The sequence below is a fragment of the Lactuca serriola genome, chromosome 3 (genome assembly GCF_051521515.1).
Source record: "Lactuca serriola cultivar US96UC23 chromosome 3, Lser_US96UC23_V15, whole genome shotgun sequence".
NCBI classification, from domain to species: domain Eukaryota; kingdom Viridiplantae; phylum Streptophyta; class Magnoliopsida; order Asterales; family Asteraceae; genus Lactuca; species Lactuca serriola.
The window spans coordinates 207557890-207578004 of record NC_136410.1 but is presented as its reverse complement, the minus strand read 5'-3'; the positions used below and the strand labels follow the sequence as shown (position 1 = coordinate 207578004).

At 37.8% G+C, this 20115-nt stretch overlaps 1 protein-coding gene across 3 annotated transcripts; it reads right to left on the bottom strand.

Moving 5' to 3' along the window:
* Positions 1 to 10426: 10426 nt before the first annotated feature.
* LOC145093551 (protein GAMETE EXPRESSED 1-like) lies at positions 10427 to 13842 on the bottom strand. 3 transcript variants are annotated; one of them, XM_079031705.1, is made up of 7 exons: positions 13488 to 13842; positions 12457 to 12946; positions 11770 to 12357; positions 11527 to 11653; positions 11227 to 11413; positions 10994 to 11138; positions 10427 to 10797 (listed from the first exon to the last, which is right to left on the bottom strand). In XM_079031705.1, exons 2-7 carry the CDS (start codon positions 12939 to 12941, stop codon positions 10539 to 10541), a joined length of 1791 nt encoding a protein of 596 aa, XP_078887831.1. In that variant the 5' UTR covers positions 12942 to 12946; positions 13488 to 13842; the 3' UTR covers positions 10427 to 10538. The 3 variants fall into 3 exon arrangements, with proteins under 3 accessions (XP_078887831.1, XP_078887832.1, XP_078887833.1); XM_079031706.1 differs by having other exon boundaries at positions 10427 to 10794; XM_079031707.1 differs by having other exon boundaries at positions 12457 to 12839.
* Positions 13843 to 20115: the final 6273 nt, after the last annotated feature.

Here is a 20115-nt window from a genome sequence, read left to right as displayed (position 1 = left end):
AGAGATAGCAACACTTTACTCATAAATAAAACACCTTTTATTCATCATCAAATGTCAATTACACTTTACAAATTTCATAATTTATCTAACTACTAAAACTTATATCATCCTTTAGCCCTATGCTCCGAGCATGTTGGAGATGCTTAACCCTACTCAGTCCCTTCGTGAGGGGATCTGCTGGGTTCTCATCCGATGATACCCTCTTCGCCACGAGGAGTCCTTCTTCGATTCGATGTCTGATAAAATGGTATTTTCTGTTGATGTGTCTGGATCTCCCGTGATCCCTTGGTTCCTTGGCTAAGGCAACCGCACTATTGCTATCACAGAAAATCTCCATTGGCTCTTTTATAGCTAGTACAACTCCAAGGTCTCCGATGAAGTTCTTTAGCCATATAGCCTCCTTTGCTGCCTCGCTTGCCGCTATATACTCTGATTCACAAGTAGAATCAGCCACTGTCTCCTGCTTGGAACTCTTCCAAGTGATTGCTCCTCCGTTTAAGGTAAAGACCCAGCCCGACTGAGATCGGAAATTATCCCTATCAGTCTGGAAGCTAGCATCACTATACCCTACAGCTCTCAAGTCATCACTCCCACCGAAGGTAAGGACCCAGTCCTTAGTCCTTCGCAGGTACTTGAGGATATTCTTTACCGCAGTCCAGTGTTCCTTGCCAGGGTTCTCCTGATACCTGCTAACCATGCTCAAAGCAAAGGCTACATCAGGTCGAGTACACGTCATAGCATACATGATCGATCCTACAGCTAAAGCATAAGGAAGTCAACTCATTTCTGCTATCTCAGCCTCAGTACTAGGGCTTTGTGACTTACTCAACCTGGCGTTACACTGAATGGGTAACTCACCTTTCTTGGAGTTATGCATGTTGAATCTTTTCAACACTTTGTCCAAGTAGGTACTTTGACTAAGTCCAATTAGTCTTTTACTCCTGTTTCTCAAAATCTTTATCCCTAGGATATAGGCAGCTTCACCAAGGTCCTTCATAGTGAAACACTTCCCAAGCCAGGACTTTACTTCCTGCAGGGTTGGGATGTCATTTCCTATGAGTAGTATGTCATCCACATACAGTACCAAAAAACTGACTATGCTCCCACTAGCCTTGATATAGACGCAAGATTCATCTTCACTCCTTGAAAAGCCAAATTCCTTTACTTTCTCATCAAAGCAAAGATTCCACCTGCGAGGTGCTTGCTTCAATCCATAAATGGATTTCTCAAGCTTACACACTCTATTAGGGTACTCGTTGCTGACAAAACCCTCTGGCTGACTCATGTAAACATCTTCAGCCAACTTTCCATTAAGGAAAGCGGTTTTGACATCCATTTGCCAAATTTCATAGTCATGAAATGCAGCTATGGCCAACAGAACCCGAATAGACTTAATCTTGGCTACTGGAGAAAAGGTATCATCATAGTCCACTCCAGGAATTTGAGAGAAGCCCTTTGCAACCAGTCTAGCCTTATAAGTGTGTACATTACCATCCATGTCGGTCTTCTTCTTAAAGACCCATTTGCACCCTACAGTCTTACGACCAGGTACATTCTCAACCAAGTTCCAAACTTGATTGTCATACATGGATTGTATCTCGCTATCCATGGCCTCTTTCCATTTAGTAGCCTCAGGGCCTACCATGGCTTCCGTGTAGCTGTTAGGTTCATCCAGACCTACTAGTGTCTCGTCACTAATAAGTGTCTCACCTTCCATAGTAATATGGAAGCCATAATAATGCTCAGGTGCATTCCTAACTCTCGTGGAACGCCTAAGAGGTACAGGCACATCAGCTGGCTCAACAGGAGTTTCCTTCTCAAGTTGAGGGCTAGTGTTTGAAGTTCCTTCACCGCTTGACTCTTGAATTTCTTCAAGATCAATTTGCCTCCCACTTTCTCCTTGGCTTATAAATTCTCTCTCTCGAAAAACTCCTCTTCTTGCTACAAAGACCACATTATCACTAGGTCTATAGAAGAGGTAACCAAAGGATTGTTGTGGGTAGCCGATGAAAATACACCTCTCGCTTCGAGGTTCGAGCTTATCATGAGTCTCGCGTCTCACGAAAGCCTCGCAACCCCAAATCTTGATGTGGTCTAGCTTAGGTACTTTACCAGTCCACATCTCGTGAGGAGTTTTGGCAACTTTCTTTGTAGGGACTAGATTAAGAATATGGGCGGCAGTCTGTAAGGCATACCCCCAGAATGAGATTGGTAGCGTAGCTCGACTCATCATGGAACGAACCATATCCAACAAGGTTCGATTACACCTCTCAGCCACACCATTCAACTGTGGTGTCCTGGGAGGTGTCAATTGTGAGACAATCCCACATTCCCTAAGATAGTCGAGGAACTCTGAACTAAGATACTCACCTCCTCGATCGGATCGAAGCATCTTAATGTTCCTGCCCAATTGATTCTCGACTTCCTGTTTAAATTCCTTAAACCTCTCGAAAGTCTCTGACTTATGCTTGATTAAGTAGACACATCCATATCTACTGTAATCATCAGTAAAAGTCAAATAATAACGATTAGCATCCCTTGTGGCATGTTTGAATGGTCCACACACATCCGTGTGTACAAGGTCCAACAAACCTTCACCCCTCTCACACGAGCCTGTGAAGGGTGACTTTGTCATTTTTCCAAGTAAGCATGATTCGCAACTATCATCTGACTTTAGGTCAAACGACTCCAAGACTCCATCCTTTTGGAGTTGGCCTATGCGTTTCTTGCTTATATGTCCAAGACGACAATGCCATAATGATGCTTTATCCAAGTTATTATGATTAGTAGAATCAATACACAAAACATTATTTCCTAAGTTATCTACAACAGATACAACTTCATACACACCATCACAAGGTAATGCTTTAAAATAAAAAACATTATTATAGAAAACATCAATAGAACCAACTTCATTATTAAATGAAAAGGTAAACCCTTGTTTGTACAAAGCATGAAAGGAAATAATATTTCTTGCCATTCCTGGCGAATAACAACATTTATTCAAATCTAAATTAAACCCACTACTTAGCGATAAAGTATAAACTCCAATCTTGGTGACAGGTGAAGCTTTCCTATTCTCCATGATCAAGTTTATTCTTCCTTGCTCCACATTCTCACTTCTTCTTAGTCCCTGCAAGTCACAACAAATATGAATACCACAACCGGTATCAAGGACCCAAGATTTAGAATGGGGTGAGTTATTATAAATGATAGTGTAAATACCTGCATGGTTGGGTTTGACTTTCCCATCCTTCACATCCTACTGGTACTTTGGGCAGTTCCGCTTCCAATGAGACTTTTCATGGCAATAGAAGCATTCAGCCTCTTTTGGGTCAGAAGAAGGAGTGATGAAACCTTTCTTGGTTCCACTTGAAGAAGAGCCATCAAGGGTCCGAGCCTTGGTACCCTTCGAGGATCTCTTTCTCTTCCTCCATCGACTTTTCCCAATTGCCAAAACCGGAGTTGGGTTTGGAGTAGGAGTGATAGCAACCGACTTCCCCTTAAGACCTGATTCTGCGGTCTTGAGAAGTCCCTAAAGTTTGCTGAGTGTGACCTCTTCCTTATTCATGTGATATGTCATGCGGAATTGATCATAGCACGATGGTAAGGAGTGCAAAATGATATCTATTGCAAGATCCTCAGGGAAGTTCACATTAAGCTTCAGCAAACGATCCACATATCTTTGCATTTTCTGCATGTGGCTCGTGACGGATTCCCCGTCCTTCATCATGGTTGTTATCATGGAGCAGATGATTTCATACCTCTCTTGTCTTGCACTTTGATGGTATCTTTCCATCAAATCTTGGTACATTTCATAAGGGTAGAAATCCTCATAAGACTTTTGGAGTTCCGCTGTCATCGTGGCCATCATGATGCAAGCCACTTTCGTAGCATCCCTTTCATGTGCCCGAAAGTCAGCGATCTCCTAAGGAGTTGCAGTGGTCTCATCAATTTCCTTAAGCTCCTTGTCAAGGACATATTCTTTGTCCTCGTAGCGGGTAATCATCCTGATGTTTCTGATCCACTCATTGAAGTTGGATCCATCAAAGGTGACTTTCCCACACAAGTTCATAAGGGTAAAGGAGCCATTAGGATTAGAGCCAGAAGCAGCATTGTTTGAAGACATCTGAAAAGAAGAGAACAAGATTAGTTTAGATATAAGAGAGTCCTTAATAAAACACCCAAATGTAATATTAAGGCTAGGATCTAATCACAATATAATATAACTTAGAAGAGGTATGTCGTAATCTAAGCTATACCATATTTGAAAGGTAGGTGAATGACGATTCACCAATTTCCACCACGAAAACCGAAATGTTTAAATATTAGGTTTTTGATTGGTTCTTAGAAATTCCTAGATTCTTTGAGATTCAATGAATTTTTCAAAGGCATGTTTCAATCTCGAGTGTGCCCTCCAAGTTTTGTGACTGGGATGCCGAGGATCACAAAACGAGGTGTGAAGTAACCATGCAAATCACTTGGTACCCTTAAGGTTTATCACTCAATCGATGTGCCGGTAAACCACACACGCTCCATCGATACTATAATAAACCCTAAGTCACCCTTTACCTACCTTGTTAAGTCCAAGTTAGTGTGCCGGTTAACCACACACGCTCCACCAACGACTTAATCAAAGTGTAAAGTGTGATTTCATGGATTAGCACCTTATTCACATTTTTCCTAAAGTAACTAAGATTGGGAATTTAATAAACATTTAGTTACTTTATAATATTCATCATACTTTTAATGAGAATTTATAAGTCCTTGTCTTACCCGTTCGGCTAACGACCCTCCACCAGTCAAGCAAGCGGTGGGTGAGAGTGGACACCCATTAAGTCACCATTTTATAGGCAACAACCTTATACCCACCTTATAGACCAGCTTCGTGAATGAGGCGTACTAGCGGTAAGACGACTTTGCTCTTATACATATATATATATATATATATATATATATATATATATATATATATATATATATATATATATATATATATATATATAATTATTAAATCATAATAATATAAGTATAAGGGTTGAATTTTAACTTTTAAAATTCTAAGGGTTGGAACTAAAGTTTTAACTTGACTTTACTTGTTCCAAAACTTGAGGGCAAGTTTTGTAAACTTTCAAAACTTTTCATTTCTTGTAACTTATGAGTTTAATAGAGTAATAAAATGAAGACTCTTCATTTTTCTAACTCTTGTGTTCTTTTAATGGTTTTTAAATTCAAGTGACTTTTGGTTTTCCATAACTTGAGGACAAGTTATGGACTCCATTAAAACACATTATGATCAAGAATTAAACTACCACATAGGTTACAAATAATTCCTATGATCATCTAAACATCATAAGATCAAGAACATGAATATGAACACTTTCATGAATCAAAACTTACACATAAAACTTTGTAATTTTGATAACAAGTTGTTGTAAATGGATTAGCAAAGACATTACACCATCTAAAACAAGTTTTCAAGTACCAAAACAGTTTAGGGTAATGTTTCTAGTCCATTTTCGACTTTTTCAACTATTTTGCATCAAGTATCAAACAAACAAGCCTAGGCTCTGATACCACTGATGGGTTTTGAGCATTCTAACACTTCCTAAGTGTACATGCAACCCTAATAAACCTTGGATCTATGTTTGTCTAAGATACATGCAAATAATTATTTTTCCAAGGCTTATATCCTAACTAGCATGGCATGGGGAACTTGAATCAAATAAAGCTAGTAGAAACACTTACCTTGTAGTTGTAGTTGATTGCTTGGAGTTTTAGAGCCTAGCACCAATAGTGTGGATGCCTCAAATGAAAGTCACAAATCACCACAAACTTGGAACTTTGAGAGAATAGTCACCACTTCTCTTGAAACCGGCCCTCACCTCAACATGTGTCAACTAATATGATTTCAAGAGCCAAGACCTCCTTTATATAGTGTGGTGGATTAGGGTTACATCCATGTAAACCCTAATACCCATGTCTCTTCATTTCCATGAGATCCATGGGTTAAAGCTCCATGGAGTATCCATGGACTTCTTCCATGCAAGCCTAGCCCATTCCAAATAAGCATAAGCCCACACTATATAAATATAGAAGCCCATATTTAATTAGTAATATCTTTGATCACTAAATTAATCCTAGATTAATTATAGATCACTACTAATTAAATAATATGATCTTATATTAATATATTAGAACTTATAATATATTAATAAATCATAACTTGTACTATTCTCAAATATTATCCATAAATTGTTCGGGTGAAGTGCAACCCAAATGGACCATGCCGGGTCGGGTCAAGTACATACCAAATATAGTTATGGGCTTAGACACTATATCCAACATCTAGGACCACCAAAACATAAAAGGAAAGGGTACATAGCAGCTTACAGCTGTAAACTCCTAGTTGACAGCCATAAACTCCATTAAATGGTCCCTTTGGTGGTTTAATCCTTCCCTATACCCTAGATTTCATCCTAGCCAATTTCTTCAAGTGATGTGTGACCTTTGAACAACCTAGAACACATCACCCATGATTTTACGTCCGTGAACCCATGGGGACATGGTCTTAGGGCCGAAAACTCCCTTAGGAGTTTACTCTTGAAGAGCAAACTCCATATCTATGCCCTATACGTCCGTAGACGCCACCCGGGTCACTCCGAACACTTGAATTGAAGTGTTTTCGCGTCTCGAAATGTATATTCATATCTAATTAGTGGTTCAAAGTGTAATTAGAAACAATTGTGTATCTCTTCATATTACATAGGAACCTCGCGTGTTATCAAGCCCCGAACTGACACTTAGCATCCAAACCGACACGTACCTCGTCTGGTGAGTTCATACCCCTACCCTTTTTAATGTTTTCAAGGTTTTCAGGGGGGAATACAAGCAAAAGTACAAGGATAACTTGTAATTAAACTTATTATATCATTTGAATTGTTTCACATTCCGTATGCTTTTAACAATGGAAACAGTATTAACCAACCGTTTAACCTATACAGTTAGTTTTCAAACTGTTTGTGAAACTCTTTATAAACTGTCATGTTTTATATTTCACAAATGATTTGTTCCATGTCATCACTGCTAAAAGCATTAGATTAGTACATTTGATTTGTCCTCGGTAACACTCCACAGAGATACACGATTGGAGGATCACTGTTTGTAACAGGATTTTTCCGTATTATTACTAGTAAATTTGCTATTCCTAAAAATTAGAGACACATCCTTGGAAGCACTCCACAGAGATACGCGAGTGGAGGATCGCCCCTGTAACCAGAATCTCCTGGAGGGAGAGCATGACTTGAGTGTATAGATCTATATGGGGCTGACTACCCCGCACCTGACTGCTAGCTACAGTCGAACCGAAAGGTTCAAGGGTGACGAAAGTCATAAAATGATATTGGACTTCTTATTGCCAATTCTAGTCTATCGTATGGTTATGGAACTCACAATTTGGATAACAGAGATTTACTTGTTAGTAATAATGAACTTAGTAATCGGTTTACTTCCTATTTATTAATTTTATATACGTGTTAAAACTAATGTACTTTACAAGGACAACCAGGTTTTCAGAATACAGCTCGTAACCCAGCAAGTATGGTAGATACTTGTACATTTCATTTCGGATTGGTAACCAACTTTTAGGAAAATAAGGGTTTTTCCTGGGATAACTGAACTGTTCATAACCAGATGTGTGTAACAAACGGATAATTAAACTTTACTTATAAGAAAATATGGGATTTTCTTGGTTAACAACATTTTCAGAAAAACCAAAGGAAACTTGTTCATTTTTAGAAAAAGAACCACTTATGAACTCACCAGCTTTATGCTGATTTTCAAATTGCTTGTATTCTCAGGTCCGCATTTGACAGGTACCCCGCGATCTTTTGGAAAAGACGGAGCATATAGAAGACTCGTCTTAGCTTTTGTTCATATATACATATGTATAACACTTGTAACACTTTACTTTCAAACAAATGTAAATTGTCATATGTAATGTAATGGTTGTTTACTTCGCTTACTATGTACATTGATTATGATACTTAACATGAAGTCACCTCCGCCCCAGAACGTTTCCGCCTTCGGTTTCGGGGTGTGACAACTTAATGGACATGCAAAGTCATAAATGGAAACTTTATGACTCATGATGGTATTTTGACCTTAGATCTGACTTTGGACGTGAAAATGTGGATTATTAAGCTCTTAATGGGAAAAGGGTTGAACATGGTACGTACGTTGGGCATAGATGGTACGCTGCATGTATGCATTCAACGCCCCTTAAGTTGGTCAAGCACCGAGTATGCCCGGCGTACTCGGCTGGTTCGACTTGATCGGCTTGTCTTAGCTGGGTGTCGACTTGATCGAAGGCACCAATGTCGTCCCCTTTAGTTATGTATCTTGGTATCTAGGATGTTGTTATCTGTAGATCCGCCTGCTAGTCTGTTAACTAGTTATATGATTATCTGTTATTGGATATATGTTATTTGTTATGCGCATGTTGACATGGTATGGTGGGGTTGAGATTGTATTGCTTTGTGCAATAAGTCAACAGACCAGGTCATTCCAACCGTAAGGTTGTGGGCCGAGGCATTCCAACCGGAAGGTTGTGGACCAGGGGTAATTCAACTCGGAAGGTTTTGGACCCGTTATGTATTGGGCATTCCAACCTCAAGGTTATGGGCCGGGGCATTCCAACCGTAAGGTTGTGGGCCAAGGGTAATCTAACCAGGAAGGTTTTGGACCCGTTACCTGCTTGTTTGATGTGTTTTATGTGGTGGTACTTTAGGGGAACTCACTAAGCTTTGGCTTACGGTTTTAGTTTATTGTTTCAGGTAGTTCTGATGATCGCGGGAAGGCGAAGGCGTGACCGTACACATCCTCCTGTTTCATGGACTTATGATTTTGGGATACTATGATATTGATAAACAATTTGGTATGCCCAACATTTTTTTTTATCAATTTGGAATGTTTTTGGACCTCATGGACTAGGAAAATTAAGATCTTTTGCCTTCCCTTTTAGCCATGCAAGTTATCTTGGTCTTTTAGGTCATTTTGGTGTATTAAAGTTTAGATCTTGAAAAATTGTGGTATTATTATGGATAAAATTGGAAACTTTATTCATCTAGACATCTTGATGATTCATATTTAAAAGTTTGAGACTTAAACTTAGTGGATTAAGTTAAGAAAGATGAATTTTTGGGTCCCTTTGAGAGTTAAAGTCTAGATCTTTGTGGTTTGGACTTTCCTAATGGATAAAATTAGAAACTTTATCCATTAAGACCTTAGAAATGATCATATTTGAGCTTTGGAGCACTTGGAATCGAAAGAAAATGGATTAAGCCGTTTGAGTTGTTCAGACCAGTCCCCACGACGTAGTGATTGGTGGATTAGCAACTGTTTTGGAATTTTGTACACAGAACGTGGCCAAGGAAGGCCATGATGTGGAGGGCTACTGATTGCTAGTTTTGACTTTGACTTTGACCATTGACTTTTTGACTCGTTTGACTTTTGGTCAAACTTGAGTAGAATTGAGCATTTGGCTTGGTTTCGGTTTGGCTTTAGGAAGCTTGGGTTGGATGTTCTGTTGTTGAGGTAGTTGTTGGGCTTCTATTGAATAGTTCAGGTAAGTTTCTTCACTGTACTCGTAGGCCGAAGGCACCAATGTCGACCAATTGGATTATGTTTATAAGTTGATAGTTGTCTTTGTGACACTTGCTGATATGCCTCTATCTGTTTGTTGTCTTTGTGACTCTTGTTGATATGACTGTATGCTTAACTATATGGTGTTAAATAGACTCAGTACTGGTTGAAAAGATACTGAAGGGGGTAAAATAGACTCAGTACCGGTTGAAAGATACCGAAAGAGGTGAAATAGACCTAGTAGCTTCGAATTGTTATGTACATTTGGTATGTGGTATTTTGGAAAATTTATAAAATTTTGTGCTTACGGTTTTATGTTTATTGTTTTAGGTACTTCTATTTTCAAATCAAGTGTCCAGCTTAATCGCATAGCATCCCCTGGAGATTTATTCTGCCTGAATGTTTACGAGTTACTCTGATGTTTTGAGAATACTTTGACTCTAATCGTCTTTTGGAACAATCAATGACCTGTCTTAACTTATTTAAAATGAAATTCTTACTCGGAAATTTCAGGATGTTATAGATAAACTTTCTTATATGATTAACCAAGATTTATAATCCATTCAAATTCACGATAGAGAAGTTGATTTATTAAAATTTGCAGATACACACGCTATGAATCCACAAACAACATACATAAAACATAAAATATTGAATCTGTGGGACATAGTGCTTATGTGACTTGTACTACAATTTTAAGAGTATTATACATCGTTAATGGTTTATAAGATAGTATAGATGCACGATAATTACTTTGTGATGGAACAATGTTTTTTTATCTAGCTTATGCAACAATATAACCTTTTAATACAAATATATGTAACTAACACTTGAAGAAAGTTTAATAAGTAGCCCAATAAAATACAATTACACTTACTCATGCATGTGTAAGGTTTTTAAAGATGACGGTGACGTAGAGTATATTGCCTGGAAACTAAATTGGTGATTGAAGCCTCTCCAACTTCTTCCGGAAGCTTATAGTCAAGATCTTCCGATTCATCTTCAGGTAAATCAGTGTCGACCCATGAAGACCAATCCACATCATCATCATCATCATCATCATCATCACATAAAGATTGTTTATTTCCTTGCATGCCATTAACCTTCTCAATTAGTGATTGTAGCATCTGATGGTTCAGTGTCTCGTAGTCTCTGCTTCAATTCAAAAACACAATACAATGAAGTGATTACAGCATTATACTTTCAATTTGTGTTTCTTATCAAGGGATTGTACTTTGGAAAATCTATCCTGATATCACATTGTATATAGATGACACTGCTATAATTGGATATTTTATCTAAAATGTTGTAGCAGATAAATGAAAGTACATTCCTATTTCTTGTATTTTACCTGAATGTGTAAATGGCATAAAGAAGTTGACATGATGCGAGAAACACAAATATTAACCTAACAATGCTGATAATCCATGCCTGTTGTTCAATCTCATTTCCATACCGAAGCACCATAAATTCAATCAAGAATGTCACACATAACCCTGCACAAACGAAAAGAAAAATTAAAGAATATTTTATAATATAAAAACATCCAAAACTTAAAATGATTGAAAATTGGAACTAAATCACCTATATATAGCCTGGATCTCACGTTGTAGGTTTGCTTTGTACTTGTAAACATATAGAGCGTGAAAATTAATATAGAATATACAAGAAAAGATTTAATAACCCGTGATTCCAACAAAATTGCATTGTGCAAATCAAAAAGCTTTTCGACTGCAAGAAACATGCTTGCTTGCTTTGACTCAAAAGTTTCCTATCAAACATCAAAAAAATTATTCAAATTGCTAAAACAAAAGCAAATACCCAAAATATATATATATATATATATATATATATAAAAAAAAAAAAAAAAAAAAAAAAGTTAACCTGGGCAGCCAATATGCTTTTTGAATTCTTAACAAGATCATCATGAGCTGCTTTAAGTTGTTGTTGCCTTTGTATGAGTTCCTGTTGTTGACTTTGACCAAGCTCAATCAACTGTTGCAAAGTTCCCCTGCAAATACAATTTCAAAAGTGAGAAGGGTTTCTTTTTTTCTGCAGTAAATTTCTCAAATATTTAAAAAAAATAATAATAATAATTTATCGTGATTTTTTCTTTTTCTGGTTTACCTGCTTTCTTCTAGAGCTTGGGACTGAAAGATAGTGACAGTATGAAGAATCTCAAGGGCAGCAGTTTGACTATCAATAAGTTGTTTTTGTTTGTCTAATGAAGTTTCTGCTATGTTCTCAATATCATCAGCTTTACCTTGTAACCTATTCATCTTCATAAACATTGCATCTCCAACTTTACCAATTTCTTTTTCTATTTCAACCGCTTCATTTCTTAAATTCTTCATTTCTTCCCCAATCTTACTCGTTGATTCATTCAACATCATCATTCCTTCATCAAGTCTTTCATTCATTTTCATTTGTCCATTGCGAAGTTCCATTTGAGAATCCAATAGTTTCAGGGATTGATTGTAAACCGATTGTGAATACTGTAACACAACACTAACATGTTCTTGGATGTTTTTTGATGTTTGAGACACTTGTTGCGTTTGGACATCAATGGAAGATAAAGATTCTTGAACATGATCTGAAGTATGCAACAATCCTTCAGCCTGGTTTTCTATCTTCTCTAATTTCTCCTCTGCATATTCAGCAGACTTTTTGAGTTCATTCACCAATCTTTCTGTTTGTCTCTTGAATGCATCTGTCCTACAATAGAAAATTGATTTTAGTCACCTTTTTCAAAAGTGTTTCTTTCTGCATGCCTTTCTCTGCAAAAGACGTGAGAGAGAGAGAGAGAGACTCAACTGCAATTGATGACAAATGGAGTTGGTTTCAAGATAAAACTCAAGATAAATCGTATGAGCAGCCTTATCTAAATTTTTGAGGCAATTGACCATAGGATCTTTGACATGACAATAAGGGAAAGGAGGCCTCCCAGTGTCCTTCTGAAAGCAATCACTTAGATGCCAAGCTAATCTAGACCGTTGTTCTTCATCTGCTAGAATCTCTGAACAACCTGCAAATAAATTTCCATATGCATTTTGCCAACAAGAATTGGGCATAGCAACCTTTCTCTTGGCTTTTTCAACCAATGACATTCCCTTCTTGCTACTCAATGATTCCATGGAAAATTCAGCATGAGATAGAGATACATCATGAAACGATGAAGGCTTCTCATTGGAATCAACCTTTCGAGTAGAGAATAACCAACTAAATGAGTAGATGCTGTGTGAAAGCAACATAAGAACCCATAGGAACCCAAATTTGTAATTTTTATGGCTGTTATTCATCAGATCTGTTGTGTGATAATAATAAGCATGTAAAAAATCATTGAAATAGGATCAGTTGTGCAACATATACAAACAGCATTTATAAAGCAATTTCATTTTTAGCAGGAAATATTCTGATATGACAAAGTGATTATCCCATAATCTGTAATAGGTAATGGCAATATATACACACATTACACACCTTCCTTTTTGGTCCTTATAGATAACATTCCAAGAAGAATATTTAATGGAGATGACTAGATATGTTATCAAACTTCGTATCAAGTACGAATAATAGGAGAACTCATGTGCGATTTAATAAAAAAAAAAATATAGATTAACAGAGATATAGAAAGTTAGAAAGTTCGAAACATAGGAACATACTTTATGAGAATCAAAACCCACATTGATTTCACAGAATCATGAAAACGAAAGTAGCCAATGGGATAGCGTCAAATAATCATATACAAATTAACGATAATAAAAACCAATAAAACATGAAATCATAATCATAATCATATCGTAAAAAAATAAACCCTAAATTACAAAACAAATCAGTGAACTTACCCTGCTGCCTGCCTTTCAAACTAGCAAATGCTGAATTGTTGATGTTGATGCTGTCGAGTTTTAGCCAAAACAAATCCCCGCTTGAAGACCGTTACCAAGAATGTGAATCGTTGCCATCATTGAGATTAATTTCCCGAGTATCATCGGAGAATAATTGTTGCAGCGAACTCTCCCTCTTATCTTTTTTTTTTCTGATATTTGTGGGAGCAAAAAAGCAAAACCGCGGGATACAAAAATGTATTTTTTTTGTTGTTCAAAAAGACGCGACGGTTGAGGAACCATTTTTCGGCGGTTATTTTAGGAGACTGGCCAGTTTGCGTAAGACGGCGGAAGCGTACCGGTGATAAAGAGTACAGGAGCAATGTTTTAAAAAAGAGTTTTTTAGACTGGGTTAACAGCTTTTTATAATTTTATCTTTTTTTCTTTTTTCTACACATACATAATAACATATATAAATCGTAATTTTACGTTTACAATCTACACATACATAATAACATATATAAATCATAAATTTGATGCTTACAAGTTCAAACATTAAAAATACATATAAAAATAAGTAGATCGATCTAAATACATTAAAATAACATATAATCATAAGTTTTAGTATTTTACATCAATCCATATACGTAAAAAAATAACTATAATATCAAAACAAAATATAGTTTTAGATGAATACAAACACATCAAAAAACTTTAAAACATTTACTATATATTTTTATTTTGAAAAAATTAAATAGATTTGAAAAAAAAAAATCACAAAAAATTTATCATACAAATGGTTTTTTTCTATGTGTATTTATTCGGTTTTAACCAGTTCAACCGATTTATTTTAACCGGTCCAACCGGGTTTTTTAAAAACCGGTCGGTTCAATCCGGTTCAAAAATCGACATAAAACCGGTGATAACTGAACCGCTTCCTCCTTTGTTCCCGATCCAACCGGTTCGACCGGCCGATTTAAACCCGTTTTTAAAACATTGGGTAGGAGGGGCGGACGGAACCAAAAGGGAATGGCAAGGAGGTCGCGAGAGGGTGGGGGACGATCGAAGTCGAAAGGGGGTACGCTTGAAGGGGTTAATCTAGTTATAATTTTCGGAAAAAAAAAATCAAGCAGCATAATAACATTTTTTTCAAGGAAAAAACCAAAATTAATGAAATTCGAACAATAGTAGGGGTGGCAATTAATGATACGACATGAAACAAAATTATGATGAAATTTGAATTCGTGTTCGTGACATGTTTGTGTCAAGTGTAAAAAAACACGATGTCATGTCGTTTCTAAAGAAAGTCAAAAAGTCAGCTTATACTTGAAGAAAAGTTTCTGTTTAATTCATGCAAAAACGTTGCTTTCGGTTACATCAGAAAAGGTAAATAAATAGCCACAAAGGGTGTAACAAACTAGCCTATCATATTGGATCAGAAGCCTATCTAGAATAAGATAAACATGACATAAAGATAATAACGATTCCTTTACTCCCCCTCAAGTTGAAGCATGAAGATTACGAATGTTCAACTTGACCATGAGAGATTGCAGTCGTTCCGCGCCAAGTGGTTTAGTGAGTAAGTCCGCCAGTTGATCTTTGGTGTGAACCCAAACGGGAGCGATCTCTTTTGATTCCACCCTTTCCCGAACAAAGTAGCAATCCATTTCCACGTGTTTCGTGCGCTCATGGAAAGTTGGATTGTGTGCTATGTGTTTTGCAGATTCATTGTCACACATGAGAGTGGTAGGCGAATTAATGACAACACCTAAATCAGTGAGTAGCCAACGAACCCAAAGAATCTCACTCACTGTCGTTGCCATTGCACGATATTTAGCCTCAGCAGAAGACCTTGAAACCACCGATTGTTTCTTGGATTTCCAAGAAACGGGAGCTCCTCCAAGGAGAAGTAAGTATCCTGTTCGAGAACGGGGCGAATAGGGACATCCCAACCAATCAGAGTCACTATAAGCTACTAGATTAGTAGACCCATCGTTTGGAAGCAAAATACCTTGTCCGATTGTGGTCTTCAAATAACGTAAAACACGTAAAGCTGCATCCCAGTGTGGTTGTTTAGGATCGGATACGAATTGACTCAAAATGTTAACCGAATATGTTATATCGGGGCGAGTGGCTTGTAAATACAAAAGACGACCAATGAGACGCCTATACATATTTCCATCAACCCGGTTTTCATTGTCACCTTTATCGAGTTTAAGGTTCTGCTCCATTGGAAAACGGCTTGGCCTGCACCCCAACATACCCGAATCGTTCAAGATATCCATGGTGTATTTGTGTTGGCTGAGAATTAAACCTTCTTCCGTACATGACACCTCAATCCCTAAAAAATATTTTAAGCTACCAAGATCTTTGATACTAAATTGGGTATGGAGATTAGCTTTTGTACTCTCAATCTTTTTTGCATTATTACCAACAATGACCACATCATCTACATAAATGAGAGCCACCACAAAAATATCGCCATTCTTGTAAATAAAAAGAGAATGGTCAGCATGAGATTGTATGAAACCAAGAGCATGAATAGTTGTGGTAAACTTGTGATGCCAATTGCGACTTGCTTGCTTTAAGCCATAGAGTGATTTTTTAAGTTTACACGCTCGTGTGTCTCCTTCTTTGCCAAATCCTTGGGGAATCTTCATGTATACATCTTCTTCCAAGTCACCATGCAAGAATGCATTATTCACATCGAGTTGGTGAATAATCCAATTCTTTTTTACCGCAACAGTTAATAAAATTCGAATCATAACAAGTTTAGCCACCGGAGCAAAGGTATCGTGAAAATCTACTCCTTCCATTTGCATGTAGCCCTTTGCGACAAGACGGGCTTTGTACCTCTCTATCTCACCATTTGGTTTGAATTTGGTCTTGAAGACCCATTTGGAATCAATGGCACGTTTACCTTTAGGAAGAGAGGTGAGCTCCCACGTGTCATTGTCTTCTAAAGCTTTTATTTCATGTTGCATTGCAAGCCTCCATTCGGGTTGTCTAGTTGCCTGTTTAAAACTTTTTGGCTCATTGTGAAGAACAATAGCCGCTAGAAAGGCCTTATGTGAAGGTGAAAAATCTTTATATGAAACATAATGAGTTAGAGGATGTACCGTAGAAGCGACTCGATCGGACGGAGGTGGTGGATGATTGATCGATGGGGGAAGGTCAACTTCAAAGTCTTGGAACCGGGTTGGTTGATTTCTTGTTCGAGTGGCACGGTGCTCATCAGGGGGTTCTAAATGTGTTGGTTGTGTCTCTACTTCAGTGACATCATCATGCATGTTGATGGTGCCAGCATCTTCTAAGGTTGCTGAAGAATCGTCAGGGGCCTCATGGGTTACGTCATTTGCCCCATCATTATGTGATTCGTTCTCGTCGTCATGCATGGCGGGGTTGGGAATATCACCATGCAACGTGAATAAATCTTCATTTTGTGATTGTTTATTTGTTCCAACATAATTCATTGGAAATTCATTCTCTAAGAACCGTACATCACGAGAGACTATGATCTTTTTACTTTCCAAATCATATATTTTATATCCCTTAGTGCCATGGGGATATCCAACAAATATGTCGGGCTTACCCCGTTTCTCAAATTTGTCTCCCCCGGTGTCTGTGTTTCTATGATAAGTCAAACACCCAAACACCCGCATGTGTTCATATGAGGGTTTTCGCTGGAACAGTACCTCATAAGGTGTGGCACCATGTAAAACTTTGGTGGGCATTCTATTAATGACATATGTGGCTGTCAATATACACTCCCCCAAAAGGTTGTGGGCAAATTAGCTTGAAAGCGTAAGGCACGTGCGGTTTCAAGTAAATGTCGATGCTTGCGTTTGACCACCCCGTTTTGCTGCGGGGTGTGCGGGCAAGATGTTTCTAAAATAATTCCTTCTTGTGCATAAAAATCGTGCATGTCATTTGATACAAACCCCCCCCCCCCCATTATCACACCTTACACGCTTTATTGGAATACCAAATTGTGTTTTGACCATTTTGTGAAAATCCATGAGGCATGTGCTTGCCTCATGTTTGTGTTTAATTAAAAAGGTCCATACAGCCCTACTAAAATCATCTACAATGGTAAGAAAGTAAGACGCTTTGCTCATAGACGGGGTTCTATATTTCCCCCACACGTCACAGTGCACTAAATCAAAACATGAAAGAGTTTTTATTTCACTAATGGGAAAAGGGAGGCGTGTGTGTTTAGCTTTAAAACAAGCATCACATCTGTTTTTGTCTTTAGAAACATCAATAAAATTTAATTTCGAAATCTTCTTGGTGGATGGATGACCTAGGCGTTTATGCCAAACCTCAAATGTCGTTAGTAGAGCTTTGCTTGGCTTCGTTGACCCCATCCGATACAATCCTCCAACACGGTCACCCGCTCCAATCAAGCACTTCGTCCCCAACTCCTGCATTACAACAAAACCAGGGAAGAAAGAAACCACACATTTCAATTCATCAGTGAGCTTCCCTACCGAAAGAAGATTGTAATCAAAATTAGGGACAAGCAAAACTCCTTTAATTTTAACACCCCCATTTAGAGTGTGTTCTCCCTCCCCCGTAACAGGCACCATGTCGCCATTGGGGATGACTACAGGTGTCTCTTTAGGGCTTGGGTTTTTGTTTTCCAAAAAATCATCTCTACACGTCATGTGTTCGGTTGCCCCTGAGTCGACAACCCAACCATTATAAGATTGATTTCTACCTGCCATGTTTGCTCGTGGGTGAGATTTATTTCCTGTCAAGTTTCCATTTTCTTGAAAGTGAGCGACAAAGAGTCGGTATTGTTTGTCAGTTAATCCGGGTACGGGGCTCGTTTCTAGTTCCACACAAGCTGCCTTGGGCTTCGCTTTCTCTTTGTTGTCGAGCCACCAATCAGGATATCCTATCAGTTTAAAACATCCTTCTTTACTGTGCCCTTCACGCTGACAGTGAGAGCACTTTTCTTTTCTTTCGTTTTCTGCCTTATGGATTTTCTGGATCACCTTGTTGACCGATGTCGAGTTCGTCTTTTCTGGAGTCTGTCTGGAGCTTCTCTGTCCGTTGTAATCTGCTTGAAACGCTGCAGCTTCTACTCTGGTTCTTTTGGAGTTGCCTATAATGGCTCGCTGTTGTTCACTTTCGGCTACCAGGTGGTAGATAGTGCTTAAAGATGGTGTCGGTTTCATGGCTAAAATTTGGGTTCGAACCACAGAAAAGTCATCGTCTAATCCCATCAAAAATTCATAGGATCTCTCCTTCTCTTTCACTTCGTTGAGTTGTTTGCCGATCCCACAGTGGCACCCTTCACACGTGCAACGGGGGTTAGGAAGAATGGTTTGGAGTTCATCCCAAGCAGTCCTCAACTTGGTGTAATATGTTGAAACAGATGCACCACCTTGCCGCAAGGCGTTGAGGCTTTGTTTCAATTCGTAGGCTCGAGGTGCTCCTTCTTTCTCGAACCGTTCTTCTAGATCACGCCAAATCTCAGATGACGTGTTAGCATATCTGACGCTGGTGCGTATCTCTCTTTCCATAGTTGTCGTTATCCACCCCTTTATCATCGCATCGGCTCGAGTCCAATCCAAGTTCAAGGAAGACTTTGCGTCGGGTTTCTTGATTGTACCATCCACAAACCCCATCTTGTTCTTTGCCAGCAAGAAGTTCATCATCTCTTGCTTCCACTCTCCGTAATTACCATCATTTAACGCATCGTTTACCTGCATCTGCTTGGGGTAATCGGATGGATGAATGTAGTATGGAGAGCTTGTATCTATCTCGTTTTTCTTGTCATCACCAGACGATTCCGCCTTGTCTCCTGCCATTGGAACTCTGGTTATGTATGGATCCGACGCTCTGATACCATAAAGAAAGTCAGCTTATACTTGAAGAAAAGTTTCTGTTTAATTCATGCAAAAACGTTGCTTTAGGTTACATCAGAAAAGGTAAATAAATAGCCACAAAGGGTGTAACAAACTAGCCTATCGTATTGGATCAGAAGCCTATCTAGAATAAGATAAACATGACATAAAGATAATAACGATTCCTTTAGTTTCATGTTCGTGTTCAAAATTCAATACAAAATTTACACGATTTAACATTTTTTTTGTCGTGTTTTTCATGTTTGTCGTGTTATATATGATTAAGTATTAATTAAATAAACTAATATTTATTTTATTTTATCTGTGTCTTGTTTGTCGTTTTTTAATCGGTTCGTTTTATTGTTAGTTAAAAAAACACAACATCATGTCGTGTCGTGTTCTTGTTACATAAAACTTTGTTATGTCGTGTCAAACAAAAATATAACACGATGGCTCGATTTGTCACCCCTAAACAATAATCATGAGTCATGAATGAGTGTTGAATACTGGAAATGACATGCAAAATCATCATTTGGGCTCCAAAGTCATATAATTGGGTTGTGTAATAGGTCGTAGATTTTTTTTTACTTTTCGTATTTATTGATATATTCTCTCAAAATAAAAATATAATAAGCCGATAACAATCTAACATTATATATATATATATATATATATATATATATATATATATATATATATATATATATATATATATATATATAAAAGAATGTTCCAAAGTAAACATGTATGTTTTTGTCAACTTTACCCTTTATTTTTTAGCCATTTTGACACTT

What these genes read in the sequence shown, in the direction of transcription:
- LOC145093551 (XM_079031705.1), bottom strand. Translation starts at nt 12,941, where the DNA reads ATGAATAACAGCCATAAAAATTACAAATTTGGGTTCCTATGGGTTCTT. An exon ending in TCCATTTGTCATCAATTGCA is followed by an intron (nt 12,358 to 12,456) that starts GTTGAGTCTCTC and finishes TTTCTATTGTAG; the next exon opens with GACAGATGCATTCAAGAGAC. An exon ending in GAGATCCAGGCTATATATAG is followed by an intron (nt 11,139 to 11,226) that starts GTGATTTAGTTC and finishes TCGTTTGTGCAG; the next exon opens with GGTTATGTGTGACATTCTTG.